The following is a 19,663-nucleotide window of genomic DNA, read 5'->3' on the forward strand; positions in this document are numbered from 1 at the left end:
GTGTTAGTAAGTATTATGAAGGAAAAATACAGTGTCCAGTGAGGAGGTCTGGGAGGGGAACCTGTCCGGAGACACACAGGAGGCTCCGGGAGTGGCTGCCCACCAGACGAGAGGTGAGGACAGGCTGGGGGCCAAGAGGGTGAACTAAGCATCTGGGCCCTTCAGAGGAGCTGAGCGGCCATTAGAGCTGGAACTTCTCAGGGAGAAGAGTGGCCAGGGTGACGCTGGAGAGGGCAGTGGGTTCAGGTCATCGGGATTTCAATGGCTTTCTTAAGGGGTTTTTTTTTTTTTTTTGGTTTTCTTTTTGAGGAAGATTAGCCCTGAGCTAACATCTGCCACCAATCCTCCTCTTTTAGCTGAGGAAGACTGGCCCTGAGCTAACATCATGCCCATCTTCCTCTACTTTATATGTGGGACGCCTACTACAGTATGGCTTGCCAAGTGGTGCCACATCCGTACCGGGGATCCGAACCGGGGAACCCCGGGCTGCTGAAGCAGAACGTGCGAACTTAACTGCTGCGCCACCAGGCCGGCCCCTTTGTTAAGTCTTTGAAGAGGGGAGGTCAGACTGTCTTCTGAAGAGATCTCTCTGACCTTGTGTAGAGAATGTACGTTTGTTGGGGAGTGAGAGTGGATATTAAAGGGCCAATTAGGAGCTACCACAATGATCCTGGCGTGACAGGATGCTGGCTGCCCAGAGCAAAGGTGGGCAGGGTAAAGAGAAGAGATCTTGTGGACAGAGACCACCAGACTGGATGGCTGTGTGTTCTTGAGGTTTAAGGAGGAGAGCGGTGTTAACAACGACACCCAGACTGAAGAAGGGCAAGTTCTGTGGAAGGCAGAGGATGAGTTCAGATTTTCTCTTTCCTTGATGTTTTTCAATTGTAAAATGATATGACCATCAATTTATGAAGTCAAACTGCAGAGATGTATTAGGAAGAAGTTAATTATCATTCTCCCACTTCTGGACTAACCAATGTTAACAGTGTGATATAATTCTCTCATCTTTCTCTTTCATATGTGTGTGTACTTGTATTTTTAAATTCAGTTTTGAACTCGTTGAATGTGAATTTCTTCTAAAATTTACAAGTGAATACAGCAAATGGAAAATTAGATGTATGGGTCAAAACTCAGAGGGGAGAGGTATGCTGAGTTTATAATCATGTCTTTGTGTGGATGATGCCTAAACCACAGGAGTAGAGAAGAGAGGCTGGAGCAAATGTTGAGTCATGAGAGAAGAGAGCCTGGACAGAGTCCTGAGGAGGTCTGACCTTTACCAGCTGGGTGAGGGAGGAGGAGGAGAGGTCAGAGAGAGAGGAAGAAACCGGGAGAGTGAGGTATCAGACAAGTCAAGGGAGTGGAAGCACAGCCAAGTGGTCACTTAATGGCATGTCCATTATACTGGGCAACAAGGATATCGTTAGTCACCTTAGAAAGCCCTTTCAGTGGTGTGGTTGGGGACCAAACAAGGTGGCCAGGCATTCATTTGGAGTGGTGACCATTTGCCCCTGGAGGTGTGATATTTCTCCAGAATCATCTCTGGTGGGCAAAGTCACAGGGAAGATAGATAGGGTCTCCAAAGTTGGAGTTTTTCAGGAATATCTAACAGAAGGTGAGAGAGGCAAAAGCGATTAAAATGGTATCCATAAAAAGCTGTTACAGCACTATTATCTGAGGATATTTTTAAAGTAGGGACTGAATGTGTTAAAAATAAGTGAATTTTTTTATTTTGTTTTATGTTTACTTAGGGAGACTTTGGTGAACATGGAGCTGGTGGCCCAAAAGGAGAGAAGGTAATCAGATTTTCAAAGTGAAGAGAAATGTCCAGGGTTTTACACCAACCCTCGTATCCGCACGTCAGGGGCAGTCCTGCTGTCACCCAGGCTTCACCCACTGGGGAGGCCAGCAGGCTGCAGTGGGCACGGCCTCCACCACCTCCTGACCACACAGCAGGGCTGGAGTCTGCTCCCCGGGGAAGACTGCGGAGTAGCAGTTGGCTGCGAGGAAGGGGCACTCTCAGGGGAAAGAGCTGTAACAGGGTAGTGAAACCAGGACACAGGCTTTGGTCGATAATCAGATGTTCCATGAATCCGTACAGGTGACAAAGACAAACTGAAGACCCCTTTGTGTCTTAAGTGCCCAAACATAAGCTGTCATGAAGCATTTTTTTGGTAGGGTTTTTATAAGGTACGGCCATGGTTTAACCAAATAATTATTTAAAACAGTTTTGAAATTAAAACACTGATGAATTTCCATTGCATTCTCCCTGTCACCGTTGACAGGTTTAACTGTCTTAGCTGTGGAGATGACAGAATCACTTGCCCGCTCACAAAGGTGTTTCACTCGGGTTTGGTTCTGAAATTGTGATGACCTTGGATTCAGTGTGAATGCACCATTGTCAGGGAAAAGCCCTGGATGTTGAATCTGCAGACAGAGATGACTAGGTCTGAAAATACTCTGAGGGAATGTGGCCTCTGTGTGCTACCTTCATTCACTCACCCAGTAAAAATTCTCTTGATTGAGGGCAGGGTATTTCAACACAAATCCAAGAAAATATGACTTCTGTGTGTTATAAATCAGTGCAGCCAATCTATTCAAAAGAACATACATCTATCGCTAGAAAATACTGCTAGAAATGTCTCAACAGAAGCTAGGAGCTTCTTATAGACTGACCATTGGAAATGAAATTTTCTGCAATATATCAATAAATAAAAACCTTGACATTCTTTGAAAGACATCAAAAAAATTTGATCATACAGCAGTAATAAGTCAATTATGTGTCTTAGATTGTATTGCCAGTACGTTAGCATTGTTTCCTGTAACCAAATAGCTTACAGAATTCCCACACCACATAACGAACATATTACATTTTAAGCAATTACTGCTGGATGCATGCAGACTAAGGTGGGAAAAAAAAGAAAAAGAAAGCCACAAAGCTTGTCACATAGGACAGCTGAGCAAAGAATAGAGTTGTGACACTTTTAAAGTATTTAAGCGATGATTCATTTCTTGAAACAAAACAGCTGGCTTCTGTCTTGCTGTGTTCATTAGGAAACATTTGTTACTTTGGAATTCTTAAGACCTCAATGATGAGAAATTTGATTCTGTAAAACAGGTGTATTTCAAACTCTAAGGACTTTTTCTATTGCTCCAAATCTTTTCTAATTGCTTCAGAATCTTAAGTGGAATTAGAAATAGCCAGTGGCATAACTGTTCCCTCCTCCCACCCAAAGAAACAGTCTGCAAGAGTCTACAGGGCGCTTGATGCAGTAGCTGAGATAAATGTACATATGAAATGATTTGTAAGAATTGTAAATAACAGGAGAAAGACTCTGCCTATAAATAATGCATAAAATAAACTAACAAACACAAGCATAGCACTTGCTGGAAGAGTGACATCACCTCTGCCTGTCCCCATCCACTTAGTTTCTGTTCTGAATCAGTACGTTTGTCTTTTAACTTACAACGCTGTTCATGGGTTGCTGTTGTGAGAATTTTAAGCTCCTGCAAGCTGCTCCCACAGACCTTTGCTTATGCCTGTGGTGGACCCGGGTGGTTCTGAACCCTGGGTGCACACTGGAATTGCCTAGAAAGCTTTTAGAAAACACCATGCTCAAGCTCATCCCCAGAGACTCTGATTTGGGGCGGAGCCCGTATCTCTGATTGATCTGGAGTGGAGTGCATATCACTATTGTTTAAAAGTGCTTCAGAGGATTCTAACAGGCAGCCAGAGTAGAAACCATTGAGTGGGGGAAAGAGCATGGGTTTTGGGGTCAACAGTTGATCGCACCGTTAAGTTGATTGTGGCATTACCAGCTGCGTCTCCTTGGGAAGGCTGCTTCATCTCCCTGAGCATCAGTTTCCTCATCTGTGAAATGGGCCTACTCCTATCCACACAAAGAATTGATGGTAGCATTAAAATCAACTGAGATGAGATGAACTTACCCAAAGGACAATACCTGACACACATTAAGCCCTCACCAAAGATTTATTCTCTTCTATTCGTCCACTCCAAACTTTCTTTCTTCTCCTGAGGTCTCATTTATCTTTTCAGTATTAATTTATAGTTACCATCCTTCACACCTGGTCTTGCTCAACTTTGCATTTCTAACCATAATTATAACAGAGAAGCAACTCAATTTATGTTGTAGCATAAAAGATTTCACCAGAAGTACAATTTCAACACATAAATGGCAGTGATGGCACCAGAGACCACAGCACCACAGGCTCCGTCTGCCAGTACAGAAGTGATGCTCTCTGCTCTGTAGTTGCCTGAGACTGACAGGACGTGGCCGAGGGATGCTGTGCTTGCAAGCTGCTTGAGGAGAACTGCTCCTTTACAGGGACAGTGGAGTAAGGTAGCAGAATATCTTAGGACTCCTGCGAAATTAACAGGTGTCTTTTGGGGCTGACTGTCAGAGGGAGAAGATGGAGCTTCAGCAGCACCAGGCCTTTCAAATGGCTTTGAACGTGTCAAGTTGAAAGACAGCCTTTCCTGATCCTGAGTAAATTCATCACTTGTCTTTCAACACACATGTTCAGTGACTAATCACTGAACATCCATCTTAAACATGTAAAACAACTCCATGTGTGTCTAAGATTCAGGTATAAAATGCTTTTGTTTGCAGAATTTTATGTGAGGGAACTGGTTCCTAAGATTTCCTCCAGGCCCGGTCACACCCAAATACCACTCAGAGAGGTGGACCGAGGCCTCTGTCGGGTCCTTCCTCTGCATTTCAGGGGAGACCTGGTCACATCGGTGCAAGTACATCACAGCTGTGGACATAATTCCTCGTCCTCTGGGTCCGTTCCCCTCCCCTTGGCCTTTGGTACTGGGCAGATGTGATTTTTATGGTAATTTCTAGACCCCTTGCCTGATTTCTACTTTTATTTTGTGCGGATGAGTCTAAGTACTAGGCATATTTTCCCTTCGCGTCTGCGCACTGTGATTTGGCACCTTACCAGACGGGTAACAGCAAGGGCACGCTGCGTACTCTAACGCTCGTACAAGGCCACTTGTCTGTTTCCTCTTTCAAATCAACAGCCATCCTCCCTTAAATGTATCCACCAGTTTCTGCCTCTTCTTACTTTGGATAGAATTTATTATCTCTAGGAAAAAAATGGCTTTTCCTGCAGTGCGGTAAGTATGTGAGTGATGGGACACTAGATGCTTAGATTTTAGAAGGGCAAATATTAATAAAATCAAGATTAAATTTACAAAATATATTCCACAAATCTAGAAGACTTCTTAATAAAAACGTGATCTTGTCTCTCCATTACATATGACAAGCTCCCTCTTCCTCTTGTCTAAAAATCACAAGACACTGATTGGGATAGAAATGTAGAAATGAGCCAACGTTTTTATGATTATGTATAATTTGTACTTGAAGTATTTTGGGTAGACTGTTGTTTGAGGCTGCAAAATAAACAGTTAAACTCCCACACAAGGGGACAGGTATAGAGATGTTTGGGGCAGCCTTGTTTATAACAGAGAGAAGCTGGAGACAATCCAGATGCGCCTTGCCGAGGCGTGGACTAACCCTGCTGCATTAACGTTGCAGAAGGCTGTCCAGCAGGTACAGTGAATGAACTGGACCTATTTGTATCAATAGAGATGGATATTAAAAACAACATTGAGTGGAAAAAAAGTCACAGAGTGTAACACACACGATAAAGCTATTTATGGAATTTGTTTTAAATATCTGGAATAATATATTGTTGATTCTACATATACAGTAAAAGTACAAAAATATAGACTGGAAAGATAAGTACTAAATTCATGAGAGAGGCCCCTTCTGGAGCAGGAATAGAAAGGGAAATAGAGAAGATTTCTTCTTTGATTACAAATTGTTCTATTTTATTTCAGGTGCTTGGAGGTTTGACACACTCGAATTTATGTTTGTTTCTTTGTTTTTGAATAAAAATAGACATGATAGGCAAGAAAGGTATATGCCCAGAAATGCAATGGTTAACATTGTTTTCAAAGATGCTCTTGAGGTTGGAAAAACATCCCAACGTTGCATAAGTTTTAGTGGCTACATTTGATTTAACTATTATGTGCTATTCAGGGATCTTGCTAAATGTGAAAAAGAAGAGCAATGCTGGGACTCCTCTGAAACTGGTTAATGATATATTTCCTTTCTATAAGTATCATTTCTAAAATTGCGTTTTCTCAAAATGCTCTTTACAAGTCACATACAAATTCTCTTCAAGACTTTTGACCAGAACATCTTAGATGTTTCTAAGCTGCTGCTGTCTGGTACCACGTTGGCCAGAATGCCTTCCGTCCGCAGTCGTTCATTCAAGCGCAGTGTCAATGCTGGAAACAGCAACGAGACTCATCTCTCTTCATGTGGCTCCTCACTCCTCCGTCTCCCCCAACCTGGAAAAAAGAGGTGTCTGAAATAAAATGTGTCTGGATGATTGTGTCAGTTAAACAGCGTGATGTCTTCCAGATCACAAAAATTCTTTTTTTTCTGCATGGCAGAGCAAAATTATAGTTTTTTCTCCTCTTGATGTTCTTTCCTTGAAAAAGAATTAACTTTTGTTTCATATTAATTCTAAATATCATAATGGATATTATGGATCCTAAAAGACCTAAAGGCTTTGTGAAGTGCGGACAAACGCATCAACACCTTATTATGCAAATAGTCTAAGTGGATTCAGAACTTCCATTGTCTCTTAGACGTGACAGATGAGTTCGAGGTTGGAGGGGGCACGGCCACCTCTCTGAATCTGATGGCCACAGCAGCACCCGTCCCACCTCACGTCACATCTCTCTTCTGCTTTTTCTTGAAAGGGTGAAACTGGACAACCAGGATTTCCGGGGTCCATTGGCCCTAAAGGTCAAAAGGGAGAATCTGTAAGTATTTTAGCTTTGAGGCAGAGGAAAAATACCCCAAAATAGGCTCAAAAATCCTTTTCCTAATTAGCCCAATTCCACACACCTTTGTTGCCCTGTGTGGCAAACAAGGGTCAATCAGACATTTGAGCAAGTGCTCTATGCGAGGCACTAAGTCCTTGACGAGTATCAACTTACTTAATCCATTAAAAAAAACATGAGGGGCTGGTCCCGTGGCCTAGTGGTTAAGTTCGGCACACCCCACTTTTGCAGCCCAGGTTCAGTTCCTGGGCATGGACCTACACCGCAGACCTACACCACTCGTCAGCAGCCATGCTGTGGCAGCGACCCACGTGCAAAATAGAGGAAGATTGGCACAGATATTAGCTCAGGGAAAATCGTCCTCAGCAAAAAAAAAAAAAAAAAAAACCATATAAGATAGGCTACTTTCACCTCATTCTCCAGATGAGGAAACTGAGGCACAGAGAGGTTAAGTAACTTGCCTAAGCTCACACAGCAAGTAAGTATTGGAGCCATGAATCAGACCTCGGTAGGCTGAGTCTAGAGTTTAAAAAATCACTAAGCTGCCCTGCTATAACTAAACATCATAGCTAAAATGAATAATAAAATCAATATGTCAAAAGAGTGGGGCTAATTTATCCAAAAAATTAGAAACAGTTATCTATCTGCTCAAATAGCTGCTCTTAGTACAGTTTCTGAAGTTATTTTCCCTTCTTGGTTTTTCTAATACCTTAAAAATCAAGTAGATATTTTAGAAACAAGACTGAAAAGCAAGAATATAAATAAAGCGCAGATCTCATGTGTAGAAACTAACCAGTAATAAGATTTAATCATGTTGGCAAGCTGTGGGGCACATTAGTCAGAGTGGGCTAGGTGATGCTGAGTAACAAATGAACCCTGAGATCAACCCAAAGGAGAGTCTCCTGGCTCAAGCCGCATGCCCAGCCTGATTCGGTGGGAGGAGGGGGTGTTGTGCCCCAGACTACGCTCAGTTCCCACCAGGCAGCGATGCTGTCTGGTGTACGCGACCTTCTCAGTCACCACTGCAGAGGAAGCGGGGCTGCAGAACCATGAGTGGGCTTCTTGGACTCAGGCTGCAAGCACACATGTCACTTCTGCTTACTTCCACCACAGGGCTGGCTACGGGGCCCACGTAACTGCGGCAGCTGGAAATGAGGGAGACAAGCGAGCAGAGTCGCTGGCACAGGCGGGGCAGTGCGAGCCTGGGGCTTCCCTTAGGAACACTCACCCCCCGTCAGGGATTTGTTCCAGAGAACGGCAGCCCCTAAGCGGGCCTTGGAGAGTAGTGCTGTCCACCGTAATGGCTCTCACACTTTCTCTTGATTTTCATAAGCAAAATAAATTTTTTTTAAATTTATGGTTTCCATCTTATTGTCAATTCACTCTATTCAAATAATAAATAAATCAAATTGCAAATCAAATCAAACAGACTGAGCAAGCAAAACCTAAGATTGAAGTCAGGCCTCCTGGGTTTAAATCCTGAACAGCCTCTTACTGGCTATGTGACCTTGGGGAAATTGCTTAACTTCTCTGTGCCTCAGTTTCCTCATCTGTAAGTGGCTATACTAATAGCACCTACCCCACTGACACGTGAGGAGTAACTATGTTAATATGCATCAAGTGATTAGAACAGTGCTTGATACATTGTATGAATTCAATCTGTTAGCTATTATTGTTCTATCTGTATGACTTTAAATTCTCCAATTTAATAAACTTTTATTGGGCACCAACAATGTACACCGGAGAGCCTATGATGGTCAAGATGGATTATGTCCCTACATTCACAGAGTTTATAGCCAAGATCAACAAGGAAACATAAAGTGGGTGGATGCTATTTTAGGGGAAATAACTCCAAATTACTCAGAACCTTTCTGAGTCTCTTTCCTCGTGCTTGAAATGGGACAATATCTTCCCCTCAGAACTGCTGGGAAGATTAAATGAGATCGTGTACATGTGACTTCAAGAACAGACGCTGAAAAGAGACAGCCTGTGTGTGTGTGTGTGTGTGTGTGTGTGTGTGTGTTAAGGTTGAGTTGTGGTGTTAGTGTTACACAGTGACAGTGGGGAGAGTTTTGCTTATAAAGACAGCCCTTCAAAGCTTGTGTCTCTCCCCAGGGCCTTCATACCTAAACCCAACAATAACATTATAGGTTTCACAGACTTGCACTGTTATTCACCCAGTAACTAACCCCTTCATGTCATTTTCATTAAAATAAAAATAAATTTAGTAAAATATTTCCAAAAGAATAATACTGAGTTTTTAGGCACTAATTTAAACTCTGACTACTTTTAAACGCCAGCTTAACTAATGGGGAGGATCAAGTGAATGTCCTCCACCTGTCTCTCTGTTGTCCTCACGCCCGTTCTGCCTGTGTGATGATCTATGTAATCTGTGCAAAGGAAGCTTTGGCCCCGGGCAACGTTCTAATTTGTCAACCACTCAGGATTCTCCAGAGAGCATTTGAGTGATTAACATTGTTCATTTGGGAATAAGCAAGAGTTTTTGAGTTAGGTCTCACGTGCTCCCTTTAAGCTGCCCAGGCAGACTTGTGGCGTTCTGCATCATTTGAGAGGCTTGTTTGCGATGGAGGTCTGTCTGAGTCTGTCCTGCAGGATACGTCCACACCCAGTTTGGAGAGTTTATTTCCAAAAGTGTTTATAATTGATTCTGTTTCTACCCATTTTCCTAGGGGGAACCTTTCCTCAAAGGTGAAAAGGGAGACAGAGTAAGTAGATGCTTTATCGCTCTGCGCGGGTTTCTGCTTTGCTAATTTCTTCTGATCTGATTCTGCTGTGTTTACTGTGGAGTCCAACAGATTTGATAAAATAAGCTCCCTGATCATTGTACTTTTCCTCCATGAATTTTGACTCTTTTATTTTGATAAATGTTAACCTTGTTAAGTTGTGTTATGTGATGATGTTTAACATTTGGTTTGGGTAGTATATCTTTTCTTTAACCAATTACTATCAGTAATTGAATCTGAATATTAGGAAAAATATCCCCTTAGGATATCTAAAATACAAAATTAAAATACAAAGTACAGTTTTTTCAAAAATTCTGTTAAAAATACAAATTGGATTTGTCGAACAGGATGATTTTATCAAAAGGGTCAATAATAAGTCATGAAAAATAAGAAAGACAGACTCATTATAGCCAATATTGTCCTCTTTTGTATAATTTAATTTTTTTCTGTTTTTTTTTTCATGAAATACATATACAGTCATCCCCCCTTGTCCTCAGGGAATATGTTCCAAGATCCCCAGTGGATGCCTGAAACTATGGACAGTACTGAACCCTATATATACTAGGTTTTTTCTATACGTACCTGTGATAAAGTTTAACTTATAAATTAGACACAATAAGAGATTTACAGCAATAACATAATAGGACAATTATAACAATATACTATAATAAGTTACCATAGATCTTAGCAACCTCAGCATAGAATTTTTTTTCTTTTCTTTAGAAATTTCACCTTTTCACTTAAAGGAAGCATTTTAGGCTTCTCTTTGGCATATCTGAATTGCCAACATCACTGCTCTTGTGCTTTGGGGCCATTATTAAGGAAAATAAGGGTGACTTGAACACAAGCACTGCAATACTATGACAGTCGATCTGATAACCAAGATGGCTGTTAAGTGACTCCTGGGCGGGTGGGGTGTACAGCGTGGATCTGCTGGACAAAGAGATGAGCCACATCCCGGGAGGATGGAGCTGGATGGCACAAGATTTCATCATGCTACTTATGAATTATTTCTGGCATTTTCCATTTGATATTTTCAGGCTGCGGTTGACTGCAAGTAACTGAAACCCTGGAAAGCAAAACCTCAAATAAGGGGGATCACTGTACCTGTTAGGTGGAATTCCCATGACATAGAAACTTCAGCTCTACTCTTTCTTTCCCGTCTCATCTAAAGTCTTAATACTCTGAGATGTAAGATCAGCTGGCAGCAAATCCTAACCATGCCAGCTAAGCAGAGAATGCAGTGATTGCTAATCAAACGTGGTGATTAGTGTCAGAAGTGATGCTAGAGAAAAAACTGTTAGAAAGCAGAAAGAAAATAAGAAATTATTGTTTATTAGCAATAAGTATTTTAAATCATGTTTTAGAATGAACCCTCCTTGACTTCATCATGTCTTCCATAATTACCCCCTTTGTTGTATTTTAATTAGTGGAAATTCAAATGAATTCAAGTATTAGAGTTGCTCATCGCCATCTGAACTTAAGCGTTACATATATGGTGATTATTTTACTTACAGGGAGAACCTGGGATAGTTGGATCACAGGGAATAAAGGTAAGCTCCTGAACTTCCTTGAATTGCATTTCCAACCAAATGACACTGAAAACGAAAGCAACCGTTTCACTTTCCTTCCCACCGGTGTGTTTAGGGTGAACCTGGAGATCCTGGTCCCCCCGGTTTATCAGGAAGCCCAGGACTAAAGGTATGGAAGAAATAACTGAGATGAATTAGGAAATGATTTTGAAGTTATAGCCATTTTTAGGTAAAACCAGGTGCTCTGGGGTGCCACCCATTTTCTTCACAAGTGTTCTCAGAGACTTCATGTTTCCATGGTGATGTTTCCCCCATTGGCTGCATTTATTACACACATAGTAACTGCCTTTTAGTTCACAATAGGAATTTTAAAGTCTTTTTCAGAGCATATTCACAATAGCATCCCTAAAAGCTTTGAGAGTAAACAATGTGAGCTAGATCTGTGACCCTGAGCTCTGTTCTTAAAGTGAGCAGGATTCGGGATTCAATTTCTAAGCCCATATTATGCAGCCCTGAGATGCTTGAGTTCCCCACGTGGGATTCCACAGGAGTGTCCCGAGAAAGACCAGCTGTGGGGAGGTGCAGGCGAGATTAACGTGATGCGCTCCAGGCCTCACCTGCTGGTGAGAAGAGACCCATTTAAATGATAACATCTTGAAACTACGTTTGTAAGCCCAAAACACATTTCAGTATTATAACAGAGAAGGTAGGGTGGTGGAAAGCCAATCTTTCTCATATAAAGTTCGCAGCACGTTTTACATGTATTCGGATACATTCTATTTTTTAGCAAAGTTAAAGCACGTATCACTTCTGTTTTAGGGTCAGCAAGGACCTGCAGGTTCTATGGGACCCAGAGGACCACCAGGAGACATTGTATGTATAGTAGATACAGGTGTCGTTGATATTTGAAAATTAAATTGAGACTGAGACGTGTTTTAAAGAGTGTAACATCTGTTCATGGGACTGAGTTATACCACAATTCCAGAGACATGGATCATCTCTATAACTAAAACTGACCACACCTGATGTCAGGAGCTACTGGGAAGCTAGTACCTTCATATAGTCATGTGATGTCCTTTTGGACATCAGCCTTACAAATCAGCCTTTGGAACTCAAGTTAAGTAAATAATCATCCTGGACATGCTTGTCAGTGATGTGCTAATGGTAGAGGAGAATGAAAACATCAAAACAAATGAGGAAAACCGAGAGAGAAAGCAAGGCTTTGCCTTTTGGTTCAATTCTCTATCCAAGAAAGACACTTGCACAGCTTCTCTTGTTGCTTTCTTGAAAGAGCCTCCAAGAAGAGCAGGTCTTTTGTTTGAAAATATTTCTATAATGCAATTGGAGAAAGGTCCTCAGGTTGTATTATAACCTAGTTTTAGTGGACTCACTCCTCCCATCCACCCTCCACCCACACACACACCCTCACACCCTTTAAATGCACTTCTCTCTCTATCCCCTAGGCCAGCCTTTTGTCCCTTGGACAACCTTCCTAGCTGTTTGACAACTTGGGAGCTAAGACTCACCGTCAGTCCACATGAGCAAAACAAGAAAAATGCTTGGCCATAGCTTCTTGGAGACTAATTTCTGTCCGGCCACAATTCAGGAACCCTCTATGCAACTGTTAGAATCTCTCCTGTTCCCGTCCTCTCGGGAGCAGCTCCCTGACCTCTTGCTCTGTTCTCCAAGCCCCCTGACTTAGCCTCCAGCGGTCTGTCTTTCAGTGCACTTGGTCTCCTTGGTACTTTGAGCATTTGGTTCATAGAGCAAAGCTTTTTGTTGCTCCCTCTAAGCCACTTAGTGAGGCCCCGCAGGTGTACGTCCTGGAGAGATCTTACAAAAAGAAAGACAATGCCAGCTGCACAGAAGGAGCCAAAAGATGCCCAAGAAATGAGATTAAGTGATAGTAGCTGGAGCTAAAAAAGAGAATAAAATCCAAAGGGAAGGAGCCACTGTTGCCAGAACATCATAAAAGCCTGTTTTCCTGTCTACTCCACTGTCCTGAATCGTGATTCTACCAACCACCATCCTTCCACCCCTTCCTGGCAATGATATGGATGGGGCATTGGGTTCAATTCTCCTTGATTTAGTTTCTTTCCCATTATATCTACGTCGCTTCACTTGAGACAACAAGCCACATATTTACACTAATGTTTTTCCCTAATAGGCCAAAATCAACACTTCCCCATATAGTTTGTATATTAAAATTCCATTCTGCGGACAAAGACCCACAGATACAAGTGTTATTCTAATGGCTCTTTTCCTTTAATTCTGAATTTTCTAGGGATTGCCAGGAGACCACGGTATCCCGGGAAAACAAGGCATCAAAGGAGAAAAGGTATAGTTTCCATTTTACTCTTTCATGTATTAGGTAGCGGTAGGATGAGAGACAGAGGGTCATAGGGCATGGAGGAGTGACAGGCCAGGACAGGCAGCCAGGACTGCGTGGGGGACGGACAATCCCATAAACCACAGTGTGGATGGCACCCCCTGCAGTTGCGCATCGTGGCAGCCCCAGTTCTGTCATAGAAACACAACGTGACCAAAGGAACTGAGGTAGACATGAAGATCTCAGCACTCGGAAAGTGGGCTTCAGGCTCTGCTCAACTGTAGTATAGACCCGAGAAGTCTCTTAATCTGTCAGGACCTGTTTCTTGAGGTCTACGTGGAAATAGTATATTAATACTGGACCATTATTGGGAAATAAGAAAACATGAAGATCATCTAAAGAACTTTATGAATAGATGTGCCCTTTTGTGCATATATTTATACATGTGCATATGATTTGTGATGCTGCTAACCTTATGGAAATGTAACTCGCTGCAGAGTCTCAAAGCGTTTAGGGTAACTAGAACAGTGCTGGCCTGAGTTAGGCTCTCAGTAAACATTGTTGAATGAGCGAATGAATGAATGAATGATTGAATGAAGGGAGAATGAAGTTCGACTGGCTGTGATGACAACTTGAAACAACGCGAACTACTGCCTCCTCGCCTCCTACCTTGGACTTAGCAATGAAGTGAGGGTCTTGCCTTGTTTTCCCCAGGGAGATCCAGGTGGGATTGTGGGCACTCCCGGGCTTCCAGGTCCGAAAGGTGAGGCTGGGCCTCCAGGGAACAGCCTGCCTGGCGAACCAGTAAGTACCAGCTCTTTTACAAATCTTTCGCCTGAAAGGTCATTGATTACAGTCTACGTGTTCCTGGTTGCAGATCACAAGTATAAGTTTAGCTTTGCAGAAAAAGAAATACTCGTCTTATTTAGATCAGAGATCTAACATCTTTGGAAATTTGGTGCAAGCAAAGGGCTCTCTTCTGAAGAAAATGCACCTACGCACACCATTTTACATGCGATTTGGAAGACTTAGGCCCCGCGGAATCTTCTGCGTGGATTCTTTATGGATCTACGGAGCCGAGTAAGAGGCACTGGTTTTAAACCACGAGCCATCTGAGGACACCGTCTTGAAACAGAACTGCCCGAAGTTTCCCTTCCAGAGGCTCTGCCGATACGGCCATAGGCAGCCATCTGCAGAATATCCTTGTGGCCTGGGCTATTCCCAGGACGTAGAAAACTGGATTATCTGGAAAATCTAAATAATCAACATGCCAGTCTCATATACCCTTTTTTCTCATCCCCTTTGACCTTTTGTATTAATTAATAATGATAAAATAATTCTCAATATCAGATGCCTCATTTTAAAGATTAAAAACATATTTTAAAGTAACTATATAAAATTTATAACCCATTGCAATTTGTATTCCCTGTTCCTTATTCTTATGCAAAAAAAAAGGCGTATTAAAGTAAGAGGAAGAGCAATGAAACATTTTTGAATGAATTCTAAGATGTTCTTAACCTTTTTAGAAAAAGAAATGTATTTGCCTCCCTTTTGTCTTTCTAGGGATTAGACGGAAATCCTGGAGCGCCTGGTCCACGTGGGCCAAAGGTACAAAAACACCACAGAAATGTTTAAATAATTAATCATTAATATAGTCAGCAACTGTGTGTCCCTTGAGCCTTGCACTAACAGAAGCATCTCATTGCACAGGGCGAGAGAGGCCTGCCCGGTGTCCATGGGTCCCCAGGTGAGGCTGGCCCTCCAGGGGTAGGAATTCCTGGCCGAACGGTAAGTGAAATTCCATCGAATCTTGAAACCCTGTTGATTCCAACATTGTGAAACAAAATCCAGTGACAAATTTGAATAAGGAGAAAAGAGTAAAAAGGTCAGGGGAGGAAATGCACATTAATAATCGTCAGAGGGGGAGAATCAGTGGGCACTGAGGTGACACCACCTAGCAGAGAGGGTGCTCACTGGTCCATCACTTACAGACGCTCATCACACCTGCACTGACTGTGGGATCAGAGCAGTTATTCAACCCTTTATGCCCCTATTCTATATGTTAAAAGTACAAACACATGTTTGTACAATACAAGAGTATAAGCATACCTAATATCAGGTTGTTATGTATTACTATTTGTTTTTAAGCGGGATACAGTAAGAAGTTAGTATTTCACGAGATGGTATAAAAATCTCTAGGTGATGTCTTAAAGAAGAGAGAATAGAAGGTGTTTTGAATGGTTGAAACAAATAATGGACAGTTTTTTGATCTGTTTTAGCTATTAGGACAGAGCCTAGAACAGTGCCTGATAATAATGACCACATGTACACACTTGTTGACTAAATGGCAATGAGAGATAAATTTTCTTATTTAGTACAAAGAAACATAAAAGACTTTGGGACAAGAGAAGTGGAAATACGTGGTTATTTTAATGACGTTGATTGGGAAGTTGGCCTTGTCATGAAATTATCATGACACTTAAAAGAAGGTGTCAGTGGTGATTGGGCATGTTGTGTGGACGGGTATTTGATTTTCCAGAATCAAGAATATAAAAGACACTGGAGATGGGAGATGAAATGAGGTAAAAATTAGATCAGGAAATTATTAGAGGAGGGAAGAAGGTAAAGCAAAAAACCTTTTTAGGAAATAACTGAAGGACAGTATAAATAGAAAGGGAGCAAAAAGTAGCTTTGACAATACGAATGATATGAGCATTTATTTCAAAAACTAGAAAGGAAAAGTCTGGAGCAGTTAGTGAAGGCAGCTGCTGGGAGACCGGCTGGCCGCTGCAGTTGTGGCTCCGTGGCTGTGTAACAGGGACAGAGCTACAACCTTAGGTTCACTGATTGGCTCCCAGCCCCGTTTTGTTACCCACATCCCAAGCTTCTAAAGTAGCAAAGAGTGACTGACTGATGTTTACTTCCTATTCCTGTCAGTGAATACTGGTTTTAGCAATTTCTTCAAACAGAAAAAGTAGAAAGCCAAACGGAAAGGAACCCTGAGCCAGTTACCCAGGTGGTCAGTTTCTGAACAGATAGAATTGGGATGTGCTGTCTGTGTGCTCGTGAAGGGGCAGGGACAGATAATGGTCATGAGAGGCACATCCCAGGTACCTGAGCAGAGTCACGTTGATGTTTCCAGCAACAGGCATCTGCTGCAGGGCTCACCTGCCACCCGAAAGTCGTGGTTGACGTTGCAGGGTGTTCTCAGGGTGTGCGTGGTGGCAAGCCCTGTTGTGCCACTAAAGTGAATTACAATACTCAGCTCTTTATCCCACTTGGGTAGTTTGTGGACATTCCTGCCAGGATTCTCATCCTTGAATCTCTTTCTACTCAGGGCTCCCAAGGACCAGCTGGAGAGCCAGGGATTCAGGTAATCTATTTCGCCAGGTTATTTGGCACAGCAAATCCAGCTTGCTTTCTTGGAGGAAATTATCGAAAGACTGTCCTCATAAGTAACTATTTCCCCCTTTTCCAGGGTCCTCGAGGTCTCCCTGGGTTGCCAGGAGCTCCAGGGACCCCCGGGAATGATGTAAGGACCATCTCTACCTACCCCCACCCCCATTTTAATCTGCACCTGTGCCGATGTGCAAAGATTTGAACACAATGCTTCTGTTTTCAGGGAGCTCCAGGGAGGGATGGAAAGCCAGGCCTGCCAGGCCCCCCAGGTGACCCGGTATGTCGACAGACTAAGCTTGATCTATGCATCTTTAATGCACCCAGAAGCCAACAGCCTACCGAGCAAGTTTTGCTGCCCAGGCTAATTAGAATTCTTAGTGACTGCTTGGCGATTTTGTTTATCCCCATTATTTTGTAGAGGAAAAAAATTCCAGCTGTGTCAGCATTTTTGTGTGTGTGATGAATCCTTATTTCCTAAGGGTAGAATTCAGTGTACAATTATGCCCCGGGCTGAGCCTTGGCGTATAATGTCTCAATCCCATGGAAAATTGACTTAAAATATATAGCCACAATTTCTATCCTTTCTCATGCTAACGGCCAAATGAATTTCATTGTTCTGGATGAAGTTTTGTAGGTAGGTTGCCTACAGTAAGGTCCATAGCCCTTGATTCTGTGCCTTGAAAACGCTGATGTAATTAAATTACAAAAACTGGCTTGAGTCAGCTCTTTAAAAAACGGGTTTAGGCGCTAAATGTGTGTCCCAAAGTTTTATTTTAGGTTGAACCTTGCTTTGTGCGACAGTGAGATCCCATTAAATAGCGTAAGAATCAGCACTTATGACTTGAGAGGCCATATGGTACATGACATTGTATGAAGAATTTTGTATAGTAAAACCCAAATCTGGCCTCTCAGTTCTCACCCTCACAAATCCTCCACCTCCCACCCGGTCTGGGCCTTCTGTGTCCCTATAAGCCACGGGCAGGGGCGTGTTTCAAAACGGCCCTGCTTTCACTCCATCGCTGAGTGAATCCTGTGGGCAGCGTCCGGGAATCTTGTATGTAAGGCATTCCTTGGGTTGACAGTGTCTCTGAACGACCTTTTAAGACACGAGGCCGAAACACTGCCCCGGTTCCCTAGGTTTGCACCTCACCCGTCACGTCAGCACCTACAGGCTCTTTTGAACTTAAGAGAAATAACTTGAAGGTAAACTCATCCTGTACTTTTCATATTTCTCAGCAGTCTGATAATTTGCTTGACAGAGAAGTGGTTCCCTTCGAATAAATGATTTACCTTTACTTATTATTTAAAACCAATATACTAGGGTTGGCATAGAGGTCACCATGTCCTGAGAAGATAAAAGTAGAGCCGCAAAATCAAAACAGCAATATGCGTGTGTTTGTGTGTTCACAGGAGAGGAATAGCAAATATTTATAAACTCTGTCAGTCTCATGTGTCCATTTCTTGATCTGAAACATAATGTTAGGCCAACCATTCTGAAAGTGAGGCTCTAAGACAAATCTCAGCTGGCCTGGCATTTTGAGGAAAAATATCCCCCTTGTATTGTATGTATGCATCGTATCATGTGCATAAATGTTAAGTATTTGGTTTTTCTCCCTAATCGCAGATCGCGCTGCCCCTCTTGGGAGACATCGGCGCTTTGCTTAAGGTACTCTGTTGCTATGTCAGAAATTATGTGTTAATTTCCAGGAAAAAGCAGACAGGAAATCTTTACCAGAAATTGAGTTGATTGCTTAGCCCCAAACCAAACTTCAATTTTTAAATGGCAAAACATCTTTAAGATAGAAAAAGGAACGTGTATCTGCACATGTCTTGTGCAGTTTATACTGGTCCCTCCCCTCTCTTCTTTCTCTCCTCTCATTTGGGGTGTGGAGGGGTGGGGGCAGGGGGCAGTTCTAGGATGAGCTGCAGGGAAGGACGGGTCCTTGACTCCCTTCAATCAGTTATTCTCTCTGGAGAAAGAGCTTTCTCTTAACGGGTGTTTACTGCCCCTGGCTCACCACTGTGAAACCCAATCCTTCTCATTGTATCTGCCCTGGCCAGTCCCAGGATGAAAACCAGCGCTGCTCAATAAACAGCTGGCTTACAAAGCTGACTTTGACGTCACGGGACTTTACAAAGTGAGCTACAAAATTCCAGAGCCAGCAATTGGCCTAACACCTGTTACCCTGCTAAGTAAACATTATCTTCCCCTATTATCCATCTCATAGCAAATTAATCTTGCTGCCATTTTTTTCTCTAATATTTCCCTATATTTTATTTGTAAAACAGATGGTTGAGAATAATAATGGTACACCTGTGAGGTTGTGTGTTTGCATGTTTCTTCATGGTATGCTAAGATTGAACGAACCCAGATAAAAACCTGCGCCTTTACTTTATACTCAAACTTTAAGTGTCTTGTCTGTGAATGGACGGCGTATATGTGTGTGCACACACACCCCCCCTCAGGCTGTAGGCGTGTGTATGTGGTTTATCTTATATTCCTAGCATTTAGCCCGATGCTTTGTGCAATGAGTTGCATAATAGCGGGCAGGTAGGAATATTTGTGGAATTGAATTCAAAAGACTCAAGAATTCTAATATGTATTTGTTAAGTGATTAAAGTTCTGAGAATAAATATAAATGTAAATATGAATATGAAAGTAAAAGATATTAGAGGTTTTTAAGACCTGCAAAAGCCAACATTTTCTTAGAAGTTGGAGGGGAATATTCATGAGGGTTTCAGAAAGATCTCATGTTTATTGAGCTACAGTTCCGTG

The 19,663-nt window shown here is 42.4% G+C and overlaps 1 protein-coding gene across 4 annotated transcripts in view; it reads left to right on the forward strand.

Annotated features, from left to right (window-relative positions):
• Positions 1–19,663, forward strand: part of COL19A1 (collagen type XIX alpha 1 chain) — a 312,844-nt gene that overhangs the window by 233,123 nt on the left and 60,058 nt on the right. For all 4 annotated transcript variants that reach the window (XM_070584878.1, XM_070584877.1, XM_070584876.1 and 1 more), the window contains 14 exons: positions 1,749–1,793; positions 6,800–6,862; positions 9,574–9,609; positions 11,145–11,180; positions 11,275–11,328; positions 11,979–12,032; positions 13,444–13,497; positions 14,203–14,292; positions 15,052–15,096; positions 15,199–15,276; positions 16,826–16,861; positions 16,967–17,020; positions 17,111–17,164; positions 18,512–18,553. In XM_070584878.1, coding sequence (XP_070440979.1) covers positions 1,749–1,793; positions 6,800–6,862; positions 9,574–9,609; positions 11,145–11,180; positions 11,275–11,328; positions 11,979–12,032; positions 13,444–13,497; positions 14,203–14,292; positions 15,052–15,096; positions 15,199–15,276; positions 16,826–16,861; positions 16,967–17,020; positions 17,111–17,164; positions 18,512–18,553 — 741 coding nt within the window. The remainder of the gene's footprint in view (positions 1–1,748; positions 1,794–6,799; positions 6,863–9,573; positions 9,610–11,144; positions 11,181–11,274; positions 11,329–11,978; positions 12,033–13,443; positions 13,498–14,202; positions 14,293–15,051; positions 15,097–15,198; positions 15,277–16,825; positions 16,862–16,966; positions 17,021–17,110; positions 17,165–18,511; positions 18,554–19,663) is intronic.

The sequence above is a fragment of the Equus przewalskii genome, chromosome 19 (genome assembly GCF_037783145.1).
Source record: "Equus przewalskii isolate Varuska chromosome 19, EquPr2, whole genome shotgun sequence".
Lineage (NCBI taxonomy): Eukaryota > Metazoa > Chordata > Mammalia > Perissodactyla > Equidae > Equus > Equus przewalskii.